At 38.1% G+C, this 20,647-nt stretch overlaps 1 protein-coding gene across 2 annotated transcripts in view; it reads right to left on the bottom strand.

Moving 5' to 3' along the window:
* Nucleotides 1-20,647, bottom strand: part of LOC109578124 (phospholipid-transporting ATPase ABCA3-like) — a 269,893-nt gene that overhangs the window by 113,815 nt on the left and 135,431 nt on the right. For both annotated transcript variants that reach the window (XM_019987123.2, XM_070779771.1), the window contains exons 17-18: nucleotides 2,842-2,940; nucleotides 322-475 (exon numbers count right to left, since the gene is read on the bottom strand). In XM_019987123.2, coding sequence (XP_019842682.2) covers nucleotides 322-475; nucleotides 2,842-2,940 — 253 coding nt within the window. The remainder of the gene's footprint in view (nucleotides 1-321; nucleotides 476-2,841; nucleotides 2,941-20,647) is intronic.

Below are 20,647 nucleotides of genomic sequence, written 5' to 3'. Positions count from 1 at the left end.
TTCAATTCATAAATTTAAATAGTTTTATGTACATGAATAGTGATAAGTTTTATAAAAAACTTTCTCAACTCTGAGTGGACTAACAATTCAAAACTGTGATAAGTGACTCTGAAGAATAATGGGAAGAGTAAAAATCTAATTCCTACTATCATATTTTACTTTTGAATTAAAAAACTGAACTGATTTACATACTACTCCTTACCTCAATTTCTTTGGCTAAGAACTCAAACTCTACTTTTAATTCAATATTAAAATGAAATATTATAATTTTTATTCCATATAAATATATACAAATATTATATTCTTAGTGAAGTTGCTCACCCCAGTATTTAATGTAATATTAGAGCGCTCATTCAAGTTGGAGGAAGCATATGATCTCTCAAAATTTCTAGGGACATTCATATTCTGATTTGTGTCTTCACTTTCATCTTCATTTTTTAGGGTCTGCAAAATCTGATTATTCGATTGACTGACCCTACACGCATAGAAAAAGAAAATTATTTTAACCAGAATGGTGGTTTCTAAATACATAGTTCATCGTAAAATTTTCAAAAATTGAGTCAAAATTTTTAAAAAATCACTGGCTAGAAGTTGTTAACTCTGTAAAGACTGATATTAATAATATACAGCAGTTTTATTTTCATAATGCTTCTAAGCTTATTTCAGAAATATTAAACTAAAGAGGTTCTTTAGTTCTTCACTTTCTGCCATAAGGGTGGTGTTATCTGCATATCTGAGGTTATTGATAATTCTCCTGGAAATCTTGATTCCAGCTTGTGCTTCATCCAGCCCAGCATTTTGCATCATGTACTCTGCATATAAGTTATATAAGCAGAGTGACAATATACAGCCTTGATGTACTCCTTTCCCAATTTGGAACCAGCCTGTTTTTCCATGTCTTGTTTTTACTGTTGCTTGACTTGCATACTGGTTTCTCAGGAGACAGGTAAGGTCATCTGGTATTCCCATCTCTTTAAGAATTTTCCATAGTTTGTTGTGATCCACACAGTCAAAGGTTTTGGCATAGTCAATAAAGCAGAAGTAGATGTTTTTCTGGAACTCTCTTGTTTTTTCTATGATCCAATAGATGTTGGCAATTTGATCTCTGGTTCCTCTGCCTTTTGTAAACCCAGCTTGGACATCTGGAAGTTCATGGTTCACATACTGTTAAAGTCTGACTTGGAGAATTTTGAGCATTACTTTGCTAGCATGTGAGATGAGAACAATTGTGCGATAGTTTGAGCATTCTGTGGCATTGCCTTTCTTTTGGATTGGAATGAAAACTGACCTTTTCCAGTCCTGTGGCAACTGCTGACTTTTCCAGATTTGCTGGCATATTGAGTGCAGCACTATAACAGCACCATCTTTTAGGATTTTCCATCAATTCCACTAGCTTTGTTCGAGGTAATGCTTCCTAAGATCGACTTTACTTCACACTCCGGGATGTCTGACTCTAGGTGAGTGACCACACCAAAATGATTATTCAAGTCATTAAGACCTTTTTTGTATATTTACTGTATATTCTTGCCACCTCTTCTTAATTTGTTCTGCTTCTGTTTCTGTCTTTTATTGTGACCATTTTTGCATGAAAATTTCCCCTTGGTATCTCTAATTTTCTGAAGAGATCTCTAGTCGTTCCCATTCTATTGTTTTCCTCTCTTTCTTTGCGATGTTCACTTAAGAAGACTTTCTTATCTTTCCTTGCAATTCTTTGGAATACCACATTCAGTTAGGTGTCTTTCCCTTTCTCCTTTGTCTTTCATTTCTATTCTTTTCTCAGCTATTTATAAGCCCTCCTCAGAAAACCACTTTGTCTTCTTGCATTTCTTTTTCTTTGGGATGGTTTTGGTCACCTCCTCCTGTACAATGTCACAAACCTCCGTCCATTGTTCTTCAGGTACTCTGCCTACCAGATCTAATCCCTTAAATCTATTTGTCACCTTCACTGTAATCATAAGTGATTTGGTTTAGGTCATACCTGAATAGTCTTTGATTTTCCTTACTTTCTTCAATTTAAGCTTGAATTTTGCAATAATGATCTGATCCAGAGTCAGCTCCCAGTCTTATTTTTGCTGACTGTATATAATTTCTCCATCTTCTGCTGCAAAGTAGATAATCCATCTGATTTCAATATTAACCACCTAGTGATATCCACGTGTGGAGTCATCGCTTGTGTTGTTGGAAGAGAATGCTTGCTGTGACCAGTTTGTTCTTTTGGCAAAATTCTGTTAGCTTTTGCTCTTCTTCATTTTGTACTCCAAGGCCAAACTTGCCTGTTACTCCAGGTACTTCTTGACTTCCTGCTTTTACATTTCAGTCCCCTATGATAAAAAAAATCCATGTGGTCATTTTCATTAGTTTTCTGTGATTGTGGTTTTCATTCGGGAAGCTATGAGATTGCAGTTCTTGCTTCTTCTGTCTTCTCTCTCTGCTCTAGGCCAGTACTAACAATTCTACACACAAAATACACAGACATTCAATTGTAATCCCAAAGTTTCTAATAATCTTATGAAATATTCCTCTGCCCTGGGTATTCAGTACCTGGATTTAGTTTTTTGTGCAGTTTCATAGTCTCACTTTTTTGCATTGAGTATCCTGATTCCTAATTCTCTGAACTGATATTCTCACTCTAGTTCCATGAGTCACAGCAGCCTCAGCACATCAGGCGAGCAAGGTATGTAAACTGATACGTTTGTGATTATGAAGACAACCATAGCTAACAATCCATTACTACTTCAATTATTCTAGCTCCACACATGATGGGTCTTGCTTTCAAAATGAAATCTGATTTCCAAGAAATTTTTTTTTTCTGCTCTCTTGCTCCCATGCATCATTACTTACCTAATGAAAACCTCTTCCATGGTAGTGATGGAGATACCAAAGCTAGCAATACCCAGCTCTTCCTGTCTGTCTTCCATTTCAGTAAATAGAGCTTTAAACCTAGGAGAAGGAGAAGGAGCTAGTACTCGGAAGGTGATTTTCACATTAATATTTTTGTTACCTTCAACAGTGGGGGAAAATGTAGCTTATCCTTCACTGCAATGCTTATCATAGTTTCCATGGTTGGTGATAAATCAGGAATGTAGAATATTCCTGGAATATACATGCATGAAACTATCACCACCAAAGCCATAGACATACCCATCACCTCCCATAATTTCCTCCCATCCTTTTTATTATTTTTTATTTTTGTGGTAAAAATGCATAATCTGAGATATATCCTCTTAGTGTAAATATTCAGTTCAGTTCAGTTCAGTCACTCAGTCATGTCCAACTCTTCGCAACCCCATGAATTGCAGCATGCCAGGTCTCCCTGTCCATCACCAACTCCCAGAGTTCACCCAAACTCGTGTCCATTGAGTCTGTGATGCCATCCAGCCATCTCATCCTCTGTCATCCCCTTCTCCTCCTGCCTTCAATCCCTCCCAGCATCAGAATCTTTTCCAATGAGTCAACTCTTCGCATGACGTGGCCAAAGTACTAGAGTTTCAGCTTTAGCATCATTCCTTCCAAAGACATCCCAGGGCTGATCTCCTTCAGAATGGACTGGTTGGATCTCCTTGCAGTCCAAGGGACTCTCAAGAGTCTTCTCCAACACCACTGTTCAAAAGCATCAATTCTTTGGCACTCAGCTTTCTTCACAGTCCAACTCTCACATCCATACATGACCACTGGAAAAACCATAGCCTTGACTAGACGGACTTTTGTTGGCAAAATAATGTCTCTGCTTTTGAATATGCTATCTAGGTTTGTCATAACTTTCCTTCCAAGGAGTAAACATCTTTTAATTTCATGGCTGCAATCACCATCTGCAGTGATTTTGGAGCCCCCCAAAATAGTCTGACACTGTTTCCACTGTTTCCCCATCTATCTCCCATGAAGTGATGGGACCAGATGCCATGATCTTAGTTTTCTGAATGTTGAGCTTTAAGCCAACGTTTTCACTCTCCTCTTTCACTTTCATCAAGAGGCTTTTTAGTTCCTCTTCACTTTCTGCCATAAGGGTGATGTCATCTGCATATCTGAGGTTATTGATATTTCTCCTGGCAATCTTGATTCCAGCTTGTGCTTCTTCCAGGCCAGCATTTCTCATGATGTACTCTGCATATAAGTTACATAAGCAGGGTGACAATATACAGCCTTGACGAACTCCTTTTCCTATTTGGAACCAGTCTGTTGTTCCATGTCCAGTTCTAACTGTTGCTTCCTGACTTGCATACAGATTTCTCAAGAGGCAGATCAGGTGGTCTGGTATTCCCATCTCTTTCAGAATTCTCCACAGTTTATAGTGATCCAGACAGTCAAAGGCTTTGGCATAGTCAATAAATATTAAGTATGCAATATTGTTATATGTAGGCACTATGCCATATAGTTGATCTCCAAAACTTATTTATCTTGCATAAACCAAAATTTTGGATAAACTGAACATCAACTCCCAGTTTTCTCCTCCTCCATTCATCAGCTCTGGCAACCACAATTCTACTCTCTGCTGCTATGAATTTGACCATTTTAGATTCCATGATACAAGTGAGATCATACAGTGTTTGATGTTGTGTGTCTGTTTTATATTAATTAGCATAATGTCCTCTAGGTCCATCCATTCATACTGTCACAAAAGATAGGATTTACTTCTTTTTTAAAGTTGAATTATATTCCATTGTATATACATTTATTTTCTCTTTATTCATTTGTAGGTGGACATTTAGGTTGTTTTCGTAGCTTGCCTATTGTGAATAATGCTTCAATGAGCATGGGAGTACAGGTGTTCCTCTGAGATCCTGACTTCAATTCTTTTGAATAAGAGATTGAATAAGAGATTGCTGGATCATGTACGGTAGTTTTATTTTTCACTTTTTGAGAAATCTCCATGATTTTTTCCCACACAGCAAAATCTTAAGCAATACATAGTAAATGCAACTCTTGCTGCTGCTAAGTCACTTCAGTCGTGTCTGACTCTGTGTGACCCCATAGATGGCAGCCCACCAGGCTCCCCCATCCCTGGGATTCTCCATGCAGTAACACTGGGGTGGGTTGCCATTTCCTTCTCCAATGCATGAAAGTGAAGAGTGAAAATGAAGTCGCTCAGTCGTGTCCGACCCTCAGCAACCCCATGGACTGCAGCCTTCCATGCTCCTCCATCCATGGGATTTTCCAGGCAAGAGTACTGGAGTGGGGTGCCATTGCCTTCTCCCAAATGCAACTCTTAAATGTAATTATATAGAGAAAGACTTGAGAACAGTTTTGTGGTCTTTGTACATTTGTTGAAATAGATATAATAGCAGACTCAAGCCCCTATAAGTCTGAGGAAGAAAACAAAAATTTATAATGACTCAGTCAAGCATTATTATTAGCATTATCCTTTTTATGATTTAAAATGTAGTAAATTAAAATATTAGAAGCTCAAATATTTTGACTACTTGATGTGAAGTCCAACTCATTGGAAAAGACCCTGATGGTGGGAAAGACTGAAGGCAAAAGGAGAAGGGGGAAGCAGAGGATGGGATGGTTAGATAGCATCACCAAGTCAATGGACATGAATTTGAGCAAACTCCAGGAAATAGTGCAGGACAGAGGAGGTTGGTGTGCTATAGTCCGTGGGGTTTCAGAGTGAGACACAACTTAGCAACTGAACGACAACAACAAAATTCAATTGAGATATTGAAATGGCAGGGTAGGAGGATGTGGCAGTCACATTTCCCCACAAACACATCAAAAATATACATACAGGTGAAACAATTCTCAAAAAAATTAACTAGAAACTGGCAGAACTCCAGTCAAACAATGCTTGCAACCAAAGCTGCAAGAAAGATCTCCATGTAACCAGGTAGGATGGAAAAAAGGCATTAAGTCAGCATCTTTGCCCCTGGGAGCAATCTGTAAGGAGAAAATCGACACAGCCAGACAGACCCTTTCCCTGAGGAGTAAAAAGTCTGGGCATATCAGTCCTGTGGAGGAAATGGGGCCCCTTACCAGATGGACAAACTGCTAAGAGAGATAGATGGGCTAGAGATGCCTAGCTCCCTACGAGTGTATACATGTTGGCTTGCTGACAATCAAGGCAGAAATAGCCTTGCACTGGAGGCTGCTGCCTCATTGCACTTTACAATTTGAAGGGAGAAACAACTGACCCTGCTCACTCCACACCACAGCCTTGTTCAAGTTCTGGGCAGAGACCCAGTCTAGCTCTGCAGAAACTGACCAGAGTGCTTGGGATGTGAAACAGGCCAAGCTGTGGAGGCCTTTGTCAGCAGATGTGGCAATGGGGGATATTGTCAATGTGCATAGAGGGCAGTATCACAGGAGCTTGCAGTGATAAGTGCTAAATCTCAGGCAGACAGGCCCTGGGAGAGGAACTAATATAGTCTGCAGAGACAGCCCAGAAAGCCTGGGGGTGTGAATCAAGTGAAATGGCAACAAACATTGCCATTGCCTAGGAGTACATAGTAGTTTGTCTCCCAGTGAGGGCACTCCAGTTCAGCTTATAATGAGATGTGGTGCAGGGAGGTCCTGAGAAAAGTATGCCACAGAGGCAGTCCAGATCAGGTGAAAGCACAGCCACCTCAACTCATACAGCCACAATGTCCCAATACCCAGTCACAGCCTTGTATTAGATCTGAGAGGAACACAACAAATGGAATGGATAGGTATCACATAGAGCCTCTGTGATCTCATGGGCCGCACATGCTTCAACAAGCACCTTATTTAGGGCAGAGCTCACACTCAATGGAGCCATATCAAACCTGACCCTCAGGACTTCAAATACAACAACTGAAACCCCACCTTACATCTTGCATAGACTTTAAATCTCCCAACACCAACCACACCCCATATCAAGGAGATAAATGCCAGCACACTGGGCTCAGTATACATACCAAAACCAGTACTAACACAAAAATATTGGACACACACAGTTTGCACAAGTATACTCCCATATAAGAACAACCCTTGAAGTTCTAAGTGTGCTGTATGTGCTATACTCAGTTGTTTCAGTCGTATCCAGCTTTTTGTGACCCCATGGATCATAGCCCACCTGACTCCTCTGTCTATGGGATTTTCCTGGCAAGAATACCTCAAGTTCACAGTAGGTAACTGTTTCTCATAAATTCATAGAGATGAGAAAGTCAAATAAAATAAAGTCAGAGGAACTACTTCCAATTAAAAAGAAAATGAGAAATACCCTGAAAGAACAAATAATGCAACAGTGTTCACCAGTCAACTAAAATCAAAAAGAAGTAATAAAAATTCTAACCAAATTAAGAAAAACTATTGATACAAATGCAGATCACTATAAAAAAGAACTGGAAAATATAAAAGTGAACCAATCCAAAATAAACAATTCAACTGCTTAAATAAAAACCAATCTAGAAGCAATGAATATTCACAAAATAACACAGAAGAAGGAATACGTGATTCAGGAGAGACAATGATTGAAGTCACCCAATCAGCAGAAGACAGACTAATAAAAAATGTTAAAGCAACATATAATATCTATGGGATGATAAAAATTATGCCAGCCTGTGCATAATAGGCGTTCCAGAAGAAGAAAAGAGACATGGGTACTAAAAATGTACTTGAAGAAATTATGGCTAAAAAATTCTCAAACCTAAATAAAAAAACACACATCCAGGTACAGGAAGCACAGTGTTGCAAAAAGATGAATCCCAAAACACTCACATTGAGACATATCATATTTAAAATGGCAAAAGCAAAAGATAAGGAGAAAATTCTAAAGGCAGCAAGAGAAAATTAAGAATCATCTACAAGGGAGACTCCATGAAGCTCTTGGTTGATATTTTTACAGAAACTTTGCAGACCAGAAGGGAGTGGCATGATATAATCAAAGACCTGAAATAGAAAACCCTGCAACTTAAGATACCCCAAAAGATTATCATTTAGAATAGAAGAAAAGATAAAAAATTCCTTCAGTTCAGTTGCTCAGTCGTGTCCAACTCTTTGCGACCCCATGAACTGCAGCACACCAGGCCTCCCTGTCCATCACCAACTCCCGGAGTTCACTCAGACTCACGTCCATCGAGTTGGTGATGCCATCCAGCCATCTCATCCTCTGTTGTCTCCTTCTCCTCCTGCCCCCAATCCCTCCCAGCATCAGAGTCTTTCCCAATGAATCAACTCTTTACATGAGGTGGCCAAAGTACTGGAGTTTCAGCTTTAGCACCATTCCTCCCAAAGAACACCCAGGACTGATCTCCTTTAGAATGGACTGGTTGGATCTCCTTGCAGTCCAAGGGACTCTCAAGAGTTTTTTCCAACACCACAGTTCAAAAGCATCAGTTCTTTGGCACTCAGCTTTCTTCACAGTCCAACTCTCACATCCATACATGACCACTGGAAAAACCATAGCCTTGACTAGACGAACCTTTGTTGGCAAAGTAATGTCTCTGCTTTTGGATATGCTATCTAGGTTGGTCATAACTTTCCTTCCAAGGAATAAGCGTCTTTTAATTTCATGGCTGCAATTACCATCTGCCATGATTTTGGAGCCCCCAAAAATAAAGTATGCCACTGTTACCACTGTTTCCCCATCTATTTCCGATGAAGTGATGGGACTAGATGCCATGATCTTAGTTTTCTGAATGTTGAGCTTTAAGCCAACTTTTTGACTCTCCTCTTTCACTTTCATCAAGAGGCTTTTTAGTTCCTCTTCACAATCAGAAACTAAGAAATCTCAGCAATACTAAACATACAATAAAAGAAATATTGAAAAGTCTTCTGTAAATAAAGATAAACAAGAATCTACAGGAAAAAACAATCACAATAATAAAGGCAAACAAATAAAAAGAATGAAGATTACTAAAGTAAACCAAAGTATAGGTTAAAAAATAAACAAAATTCCAAAAATTTTAAATGAATTATAACTACAATTAGCAATAAAAAGACAAACATGAAAATAGGACATAAATGATAAAATCTGGAGGAGGGGAGTAGAAAAACATGTATCTTTTAGAATGCATTTTATTTTAAATGATAGTTTAAAGCAAGTAGATACAATTGTAGATCAACATACTTGATTTTGATGGTAACCACAAATCAATGATATACATTAGATTCACAAAAACCAAAAAGAAAGGAACTCAATCATATTACAGAAGAAAATTATCAAACCAAAAAAGATAAAAACAAAAAGAAGACAATATGAACAAAAAAAAACTATAAAAACAACTGGAAAAGAAGGATTTAAATGGCTGTAAGTACATACCTATCAATAATTAAAGTCAATGGACTAGAAGATGGCGGAGGAGTAGGATGGGGAGAACACTTTCTCCCCCACAAATTCATCAAAAGAACATTTAAACTCCGAGTAAATTCCACAAAACAACTTCTGAATGCCGGCAGAGGACATCAGGCACCCAGAAAAGCAACCCATGTCTTCGAAAGGAGGTAGGAAAAAATATATAAGACAAAAAAAGAGACAAAAGAGGGAGGGATGGAGCTCCGTCCTGGGAAGGGAGTCTTAAAAAGAGAGAAGTTTCCAAACACCAGGAAACCTTCTCACTGCCGAATCTGTGCCGAGCCTTGGAAGCACAGAGGGCAACATAACAGGGAGGAAAAATAAATAAACAATTAAAACCCACAGATTAGGAGCCCTATGGTAACTCCCCCAGCAGAGAAGCAGCACAGACGCCTGCATCCACCATTAGCAAGCGGGGGCTGGGCAGGGAGGCGTGGCAGCGGGCTGCATCACAAGGATCTGGCCTGAATACCTCGAGCGCTATCTGAGCGAAATAATTTGGGCTAGCAAACCAGACTGTGGGATATCTACCACACGAAAAGCCAGCCCTAACCTAAGACACCACCAGGTCCGCGCATGAAACAAAGGACTGTACAGAGATAGCCGGCTACAGACCGTCCCCCTCTGGTGACATGCAGCCAGAGCCGGAAGGGGGCAATCACAGCCCCACAGAGACATTATCTACAAAACTGTAAGCAGGCTTCTTTGCTAACTAAAACTTCTTGGGGGTCTGGACAGTCAACATCCGCCTGAGAAGGTGCGCTAGTTGTACACCTAGATAACCAAGTGGCCGGGAGGCGCTAAGTCACAGCAATCACGCTCGCCAAACACCTCATCGCCTGAGCTGCTCGGACCTGAGAAGGGCACAAAACGTAGGCCCAACCGAGTTTGCGCCTCTGAGGACTACCCGAGTGCCTGAACCTGAGCGGCTTAGACCTGGGAGGTGCAAGCAGCCCAGGGCCGGCCACGGATGGTTCGCAGCGGAGCAGCCTAGAGCCTGAGCAGTGTGGGCAGGGAGGCTACACGCGCCGTGAGCGGGGTCAGACCCAGTGCGGCTGAGGCACTGGAAGCACGCCAGGGTTATTTGTTTGCAGTGTCCCTCCCTCCCCACAGCGTGACTGACCAAATGAGCCTAAAAAAAAAAAAAAAAAAAAAAAAAAAGTGTCCACCACCGTACCCTTTGTGTTAGGGCGGAAACCAGACACTGAAGAGACCAGCAAACAGAAGAAGCTATAACAGAGGGAACCGCCTTGGAAGTTACAGGCAATAGATTAAAATCCTGTGGTTAGAACTGAATACATAGGAAAGGGCCTATAGATCTTGAGAAATATAAGTCGGACCAAGGAACTAGCCGAAAATGAACTGACCCCACAATACTCAAAACAAAACCAGAGAAAATCATAGATATATTTTTACTATTTTTACGATCATTCTTTTTTTTTTTTCAATTTTTTAAAAAAATTTTAAGTCCTCTATTATTCCTTTAATTTTCACTTTTATAACCTACTATTACTTTGCAAAAAAAAAAAAGACCCTATTTTTTTTTAAAAAGCAAACTTCATATATATATTTTTTATAATTTTTGTGACCTTGTTTTTTTTTCTTCTTTTCTTTAACATTGTATTTTTGAAGTTCCAAACTCTACTCTAGATTTTTAATTTTAGCTTTTTGGTATTTGTTATCAATTTTGTACCTATATTTTCTTCATAATTTTTGCAACTTGGTTTGTTTTTGTTTGTTTTTTTCTCTCTTTCTTTTTCTTCTTCTTTTCTTTTAACATTGTATTTTTGAAATTCCAGACTCTAGATTTTTAACTTTTGCTTTTTGGTATTTGTTATCAATTTTGTACTTATATTTTCTTTATAATTTTTGCAACTTGGTTTGATTTTTTTTTTCCCTCTCTTTCTTTTTCTTCTTCTTTTTTTTAACATTGTATTTTTGAAATTCCAGACTCTACTCTAGATTTTTAACTTTTGCTTTTTGGTATTTGCTATCAATTTTGTACCTATATTTTCTTTATAATTTTTGTGACTTTGTTTGTTTGTTTTTTTCTCTCTCTTTTCCTTCTTCTTTTCTTTAACATTGTATTTTTGAAATTCCAAACTCTACTCTAGATTTTTAATTTTTGCTTTTATGTATTTGTTACCAATTTTGTACCTTTAAGAACCCAATCTTCAGTACCCATTTTTCACTAGGGAGCGAGATTACTGGCTTGACTGCTCTCTTACTCTTTGGACTCTCCTTTTTCTCCACCAGGTCACCTGTATCTCCTCCTTAACCCCTCTCTACTTTATGCAACTCTGTGAATTTCTGTGTGTTCCGGACGGTAGAGAACACTAAGGGAACTGATTACTGGCTGGATCTGTCTCCCTCCTTTTCATTCCCACTTTTATCCTCCTGGACACCTCTGTCTCCTTCCTCCTTCTTCTCTTCTCTGTATAATTCTGTGAACATCTCTGAGCGGTCCAATTGTGGAGTGCACATAAGGAAGTGATTACTGGCTAGCCCGCTCCCTCCTCTATTGATTCCACCTCATCTCATTCGGGTCACCTCTAACTCCCTCCTCCCTCTTCTCTTCTCCATGTAATGCTGTGAACCTCTCTGGGTGGCCCTCACGGTAGAGAAACTTTTCATCTTTAACCTAGATGTTTTATCAAGGGTGCTGTATAGAAGGAGAAGTTTTGAGACTACTGTAAAAATAAGACGATAACTGGAAGCAGGAGGCTTAAGTCCAAACCCTAACTCCAGGGAACTCCTGACTTCAGGGAACATTAATTGACAGAAGCTCATCAAACGCCTCCATACCTACACTGAAACCGAGCACCATGCAAGGGCCAAAAAGTTCCAGGGCAACACATACCAAGCAAATTCTCCAGCAACACAGGAACACAGCCCTGAGCTCCAAGATATAGGCTGCCCAAAGTCACCCCAAAACCATAGACATCTCATAACTCATTACTGGACACTTCATTGCACTCCAGAGAGAAGAAATCCAGCTCCACCCACCAGAACACCGACACAAGCTTCCCTAACCAGGAAACCTTGACAAGCCACCTATACAAACCCACACACACTGAGGAAATGCCACAATAAAGAGAACTCCACAAACTGCCAGAATACAGAAAGGACACCCCAAACTCAGCAATTTAAACAAGATGAAGAGACAGAGGAATAACCAGCAGGTAAAGGAACAGGATAAATGCCCACCAAACCAAACAAAAGAGGAAGAGATAGGGAATCTATCTGATAAAGAATTCCAAATAATGATAGTGAAATTGATCCAAAGTCTTGAAATCAAAACGGAATTACAGATTAATAGCCTGGAGACAAGGATTGAGAAGATGCAAGAAAGGTTTAACAAGGACCTAGAAGAAATAAAAAAGAGTCAATATATAATGAATAATGCAATTAATGAAATCAAAAACACTCTGGAGGCAACAAATAGTAGAATAACAGAGGCAGAAGATAGGATTAGTGAATTAGAAGATAGAATGGTAGAAATAAGTGAATCTGAGAGTAAAAAAGAAAAACGAATTAAAAGAAATGAGGACAATCTCAGAGACCTCCAGGACAGTATTAAACGCTACAACATTCGAATCATAGGGGTCCCAGAAGAAGAAGACAAAAAGAAAGACAATGAAAAAATACTTGAGGAGATAATAGTTGAAAACTTCCCTAAAATGGGGAAGGAAATAATCACTCAAGTCCAAGAAACCCAGAGAGTCCCAAACAGGATAAACCCAAGGCGAAACACCCCAAGACACATATTAATCAAATTAACAAAGATCAAACACAAAGAACAAATATTAAAAGCAGCAAGGGAAAAACAACAAATAACACACAAGGGAATTCCCACAAGGATAACAGCTGATCTTTCAATAGAAACTCTCCAAGCCAGGAGGGAATGGCAAGACATACTTAAAGTGATGAAAGAAAATAACCCTAAGCCCAGATTATTGTACCCAGCAAGGATCTCATTCAAATATGAAGGAGAAACCAAAAGCTTTACAGACAAGCAAAAACTGAGAGAATTCAGCACCACCAAACCAGCTCTCCAACAAATACTAAAGGATATTCTCTAGACAGGAAACACAAAAAGGGTGTATAAATTCGAACCCAAAACAATAAAGTAAATGGCAACGGGATCATACTTATCAATAATTGCCTTAAATGTAAATGGGTTGAATGCCCCAACCAAAAGACAAAGACTGGCTGAATGGATACAAAAACAAGACCCCTACATATGCTGTCTACAAGAGACCCACCTCAAAACAGGGGACACATACAGACTGAAAGTGAAGGGCTGGAAAAAAGATTTTCCATGCAAATAGGGACCAAAAGAAAGCAGGAGTAGCAATACTCATATCAGACAAAATAGACTTTAAAACAAAGGCTGTGAAAAGAGACAAAGAAGGTCACTACATAATGATCAAAGGATCAATCCAAGAAGAAGATACAACAATTATAAATATATATGCACCCAACACGGGACCACCACAATACGTAAGGCAAATGCTAACAGGTATGAAAGGAGAAATTAACAATAACACAATAATAGTGGGAGACTTTAATACCCCACTCACACCTATGGATAGATCAACTAAACAGAAAATTAACAAGGAAACACAAACTTTAAACGATACAATAGACCAGTTAGACCTAATTGATATCTATAGGACATTTCATCCCCAAACAATGAATTTCACCTTTTTCTCAAGTGCACATGGAACCTTCTCCAGGATAGATCACATCCTGGGTCATAAATCTAGCCTTGGTAAATTCAAAAAGATTGAAATCATTCCAAGCATCTTTTCTGACCAAAATGCAGTAAGATTAGATCTCAATAACAGGAGAAAAAATACTAAAAATTCCAACATATGGAGGCTGAACAACACGCTGCTGAATAACCAACAAATCACAGAAGAAATCAAAAAAGAAATCAAAATTTGCATAGAAACGAATGAAAATGAAAACACAACAACCCAAAACCTGTGGGACACTGTAAAAGCAGTCCTAAGGGGAAAGTTCATAGCAATACAGGCATACCTCAAGAAACAAGAAAAAAGTCAAGTAAATAACCTAACTCTACACCTAAAGCAACTAGAAAAGGAAGAAATGAAGAACCCCAGGGTTAGCAGAAGGAAAGAAATCTTAAAAATTAGGGCAGAAATAAATGCAAAAGAAACAAAAGAGACCATAGCAAAAATCAACAAAGCCAAAAGCTGGTTCTTTGAAAGGATAAATAAAATTGACAAACCATTAGCCAGACTCATCAAGAAACAAAGGGAGAAAAATCAAATCAATAAAATTAGAACTGAAAATGGAGAGATCACAACAGACAACACAGAAATACAAAGGATCATAAGAGACTACTATCAGCAATTATATGCCAATAAAATGGACAACGTGGAAGAAATGGACAAATTCTTAGAAAAGTACAACTTTCCAAAACTGGACCAGGAAGAAATAGAAAATCTTAACAGACCCATCACAAGCACGGAAATTGAAACTGTAATCAAAAATCTTCCAGCAAACAAAAACCCAGGTCCAGATGGCTTCACAGCTGAATTCTACCAAAAATTTAGAGAAGAGCTAACACCTATCCTGCTCAAACTCTTCCAGAAAATTGCAGAGGAAGGTAAACTTCCAAACTCATTCTATGAGGCCACCATCACCCTAATACCAAAACCTGACAAAGATCCCACAAAAAAAGAAAACTACAGGCCAATATCACTGATGAACATAGATGCAAAAATCCTTAACAAAATTCTAGCAATCAGAATCCAACAACACATTAAAAAGATCATACACCATGACCAAGTGGGCTTTATCCCAGGGATGCAAGGATTCTTCAATATCTGCAAATCAATCAATGTAATACACCACATTAACAAATTGAAAAATAAAAACCATATGATTATCTCAATAGATGCAGAGAAAGCCTTTGACAAAAGTCAACATCCATTTATGATAAGAACTCTCCAGAAAGCAGGAATAGAAGGAACATACCTCAACATAATAAAAGCTATATATGACAAACCCACAGCAAACATTATCCTCAATGGTGAAAAATTGAAAGCATTTCCTCTAAAGTCAGGAACAAGACAAGGGTGCCCACTTTCACCATTACTATTCAACATAGTTTTGGAAGTTTTGGCCACAGCAATCAGAGCAGAAAAAGAAATAAAAGGAATCCAAATTGGAAAAGAAGAAGTAAAACTCTCACTATTTGCAGATGACATGATCCTCTACATAGAAAACCCTAAAGACTCCACCAGAAAATTCCTAGAAATAATCAATGACTATAGTAAAGTTGCAGGATATAAAATCAACACACAGAAATCCCTTGCATTCCTATACACTAATAATGAGAAAACAGAAAGAGAAATTAAGGAAACAATTCCATTCACCATTGCAACGGAAAGAATAAAATACTTAGGAATATATCTACTTAAAGAAACTAAACACCTATATATAGAAAACTATAAAACACTGGTGAAAGAAATCAAAGAGGACACTAATAGATGGAGAAATATACCATGTTCATGGATTAGAAGAATCAATATAGTGAAAATGAGTATACTACCCAAAGCAATTTATAGATTCAATGCAATCCCTATCAAGCTACCAACAGTATTCTTCACAGAGCTAGAACAAATAATTTCACAATTTGTATGGAAATACAAAAAAAACCTCGAATAGCCAAAGCGATCTTAAGAAGAATGGAACTGGAGGAATCAACCTACCTGACTTCAGGCTCTACTACAAAGCCACAGTTATCAAGACAGTATGGTACTGGCACAAAGACAGAAATATAGATCAATGGAACAAAATAGAAAGCCCAGAGATAAATCCACACACATATGGACACCTTATCTTTGACAAAGGAGGCAAGAATATACAATGGATTAAGACAATCTCTTTAACAAGTGGTGCTGGGAAATCTGGTTAACCACTTGTAAAAGAATGAAACTAGACCACTTTCTAACACCATACACAAAAATAAACTCAAAATGGATTAAAGATCTAAACGTAAGACCAGAAACTATAAAACTCCTAGAGGAGAATATAGGCAAAACACTCTCTGACATACATCACAGCAGGATCCTCTATGACCCACCTCCCAGAATATTGGAAATAAAAGCAAAAATAAACAAATGGGACCTAATTAACCTTAAAAGCTTCTGCACATCAAAGGAAACTATTAGCAAGGTGAAAAGACAGCCTTCAGAATGGGAGAAAATAATAGCAAATGAAGCAACTGACAAACAACTAATCTCAAAAATATACAAGCAACTCCTACAGCTCAACTCCAGAAAAATAAATGACCCAATCAAAAAATGGGCCAAAGAACTAAATAGACATTTCTCCAAAGAAGACATACAGATGGCTAACAAACACATGAAAAGATGCTCAACATCACTCATTATCAGAGAAATGCAAATCAAAACCACAATGAGGTACCATTTCACGCCAGTCAGAATGGCTGCGATCCAAAAGTCTACAAGCAATAAATGCTGGAGAGGGTGTGGAGAAAAGGGAACCCTCTTACACTGTTGGTGGGAATGCAAACTAGTACAGCCACTATGGGGAACAGTGTGGAGATTCCTTAAAAAACTGGAAATAGAACTGCCTTATGATCCAGCAATCCCACTGCTGGGCATACACACTGAGGAAACCAGAAGGGAAAGAGACACGTGTACCCCAATGTTCATCGCATCACTGTTTATAATAGCCAGGACATGGAAGCAACCTAGATGTCCATCAGCAGATGAATGGATAAGAAAGCTTTGGTACACATACACAATGGAGTATTACTCAGCCATTAAAAAGAAAACATTTGAATCAGTTCTAATGAGGTGGATGAAACTGGAGCCTATTATACAGAGTGAAGTAAGCCAGAAGGAAAAACACCAATACAGTATACTAACGCATATATATGGAATTTAGAAAGATGGTAGAAATAACCTGGTGTATGGGACGGCGGAAGAGACACTGATGTATATAACAGTCTTGTGGACTCTGTGGGGGAGGGAGAGGGTGGGAGGATTTGAGAGAGTGACATTGAAACATGTAAAATATCGTGTAAGAAACAAGTTGCCAGTCCAGGTTCGATGCACGGTGCTGGATGCTTGGGGCTGGTGCACTGGGACGACCCAGAGGGATGGTATGGGGAGGGAGGAGGGAGGAAGGTTCAGGATGGGGAACACACGTATGCCTGTGGCGGATTCATTTTGATATTTGGCAAAACTAATACAATTATGTAAAGTTTAAAAATAAAATCAATCAATGCAAAAAAAAAAAAAGAGAGAGAAAGGAAATAGAATAGAGATTAAACATATAAAAAAATCAATAAATCCAAGAATTGCTTGTTTGAAAAGATAAACAAAATTGATAAACTTCTGGCAGATCTCACCAAGAAGAAAAGAGGGAGGATTGAAATAAACAAAATAAGAAATGAAAGAGGAGAAGTAAAAACTGATACCATAGAAATACAAAAACATTTTTAAGTGTATATTACAAATAGTTATTTGGCAACAAATTAGATGATCTAGAACAAAGGGACAAGTTTATAGAAATATGTTGTTCTTGTTGCATAGCTGCTAAGTCATATCCGACTCTTTTACAACCCTATGGACTGTAGCCCTCCAAGCTCCTCTGTCCATGGGATTTTCCAGACAAGAATACCAGTGGGATGCCATTTCCTTCTCCAGGGGACCTTCCCAATCTAGGGATCAAGCCTGCATCTCATGCATTGGCAGGTGGATTCTTTACCACTGAGCCACATTGGAAGCCCTTGTAGCAATATACAGCCTGCCAAAACTGAGTCAAGAAGAAACAGAAAATTTGAGCAGACCAATCATTAGAAATGAAACTGAATATGTAATTTAAAAACAATGGTCCAGGACCAGATGCCTTCACTGCAGAATTCCACAAAACATATAAAAAGAGCTTACACCATCCTGCTTTAATTATTCCAAAAAATTGAAGAGGAAGGAACACTGCAAAATTATTTCCATGAAGCCACTGTCACTCTATTACCCAAAAGAGACAAAGAGACTATACCTACACATTTGACAAGTACAAGTCAATATCTTTGATGAATATAAATGCAAATATCCTCTATAAAATATTGCAAACTGAATGTAACAGTACATAAAAAGAATCAAACATAATGATCAGTTGGACAATTCCAAGGTTCACAAGGATGGTTCAACACACACAAATCAATGTGATACACCACATTAACAAAAGGAAAGACAAAAATACATGGTCATCTCAGTAGACTCATAAAGAGCTTTTCATAAAATTCAACATCCATTCATGATAAGAACTTTCACCAAAGTGGATATAGAGGGAACATGTCTCAACAAAGTAAAAGCCATTTATGACAAACCCACTGTCAACATAATATTCTATGCTAAAAAGCAGAAAACTTCTTCACTAAATTCGGGAAAAAGACAAGGATGCCCATTCTCACCATTCTATTCAACATGGTATTAGAAGTAGTAGCTGCAGCAATCAAACAGGAAAAGAAAATGAAATACAACCCCATTGGAAGGGAGAAGTAAAATGGAACTATTGATAGATGACATGATACACTATAAAGAGAAACATAGAGTCTCCACATAAAATTTTTAGAACTAATAAAAGAATTCAGCAAGGTAGCAGGATACAAGATGAATATACAGAAATCCTTTGATTTCATTAAGCCAATAAGTAAATATCAGAAAGAAGAGGAAAAAGCCATTCCATTTAAAAGTCTAACCCTAAAATCTAGGAAATAGCTTAATAAAGAATGTGAAAGATCTATACACTGAAAACTATAAAACATTGATAAAGGAAATCCAAGAAGATTCCAAAAAATGGAAAACTATTACATGTTTTTGATTTGAAGAATTAATATTCTTAAAATGGCCATACTACCCAAAGGAATCTACAGATTAATGCAATTCCTATCAAAATGCTGATGATACTTTTCACAACCAGAATAATCTTAACATTTGTATGGAACCACAAAACATACAAAATTGACAAAGAAATCCCAAGAAAATAAGAACAAAGCTGAAGGCATAACCATTCTATACTTCAGACATAACTAAGCTACAGTAATCAAAACAGCATGGTATTGGCACAATAACAGACATGTAGATTAATGCAACAGAATAGAGTCAATTATGATAAAGGGAGCAAGAATATACAATGGAGAAAAGAGAGTTTCATCAACATATGGTGTTGAGAATACTGGACAGCTACATGCAAATCAATAAAATCAGAACACTCCTTCACATCATATAAAAAAATAAACTTGAAATGGTTTATACATAGATATAAGACATGACATCATAATTTCATATGAATGTGAATTTTTTTTTTCTAACATGAATCATAGCCAGATATTCTTAGTCTGTCTCCAAAGAGAAAATAAATAGAAACAAAATGAGCAAATGGGAGCTAGTCAAACTTAAGGTAGACCATTCAGTATCACAGTAATCCAAGTCTATGTCCCAACTATTTCAGCTGAAGAGGCTGAAGTTGAATGGCTCTATGAAGACCTTAAAACACTCCAACATCACAGTTGAAAAGCATCAGTTCTTCAATGCTCAGTTTTCTTTATGGACCAACTCTCACAGCCTATGGCTGTGACTACTTTTCCATGATTGCTGGAAAAGACATAGCTTTGACTAGATGGACCTTTGTTGGCAATGAAATGTCTCTGCTTTTTAATATGCTGTCTAGGTTGATCATAGCTTTTATTCCAAGGAGGAAGCATCTTTTAATTTCATGGCTGCAATCACCATCTGCAGTGATTTTGGAGCCAAAAAGATAAAGTCTGTCACTGTTTCCATTGTTTCCCCATCTATTTGCCATGAAGTGATGGGACCAGAGGCCATGATCTTAGTTTTTTGAATGTTGAGTTTTAAGCCAGCTTTTTCACTCTCCTCTTTCACTTTCATCAAGAGGCTCTTCACTTCCTCTTTGCTTTCTGCCATAAGGGTGGTGTCATCGGCATCCCTGAGGTTATTGATTTTTTTCCTGGCAATCTTGATTCCAGCTTGTGCTTCTTCCAGCCCAGCATTTCATGTAATTTCATGTAATTACTCTGCATATAAGTTAAATAAGCAGAGTGACAATATACAGCCTTGATGTACTTTCCCAATTTGGAACCAGTCTGCTGTTCTACGTCAGGTTCTAATTGTTGCTTCTTGACCTGCATATAGATTTCTCAGGAGGCAGGTAAGTTGGTCTGGTATTCCCATCTCTTTAACATTGTTCCACAGTTTATTGTGATCCACACAGTCAAAGGCTTTGGTGCAGTCAATAAAGCAGAAGTAAAAAACAGGAATTCCCTTGCTTTTTCTAGTTCTTTGTATATGCTGTGTAACTTTTTTATTA

The sequence above is a fragment of the Bos indicus genome, chromosome 25 (genome assembly GCF_029378745.1).
Source record: "Bos indicus isolate NIAB-ARS_2022 breed Sahiwal x Tharparkar chromosome 25, NIAB-ARS_B.indTharparkar_mat_pri_1.0, whole genome shotgun sequence".
Taxonomy (NCBI): Eukaryota; Metazoa; Chordata; class Mammalia; order Artiodactyla; family Bovidae; genus Bos; species Bos indicus.
The sequence above is the reverse complement of the archived record's forward strand: the minus strand, read 5'-3'. Positions and strand labels throughout refer to the sequence as shown.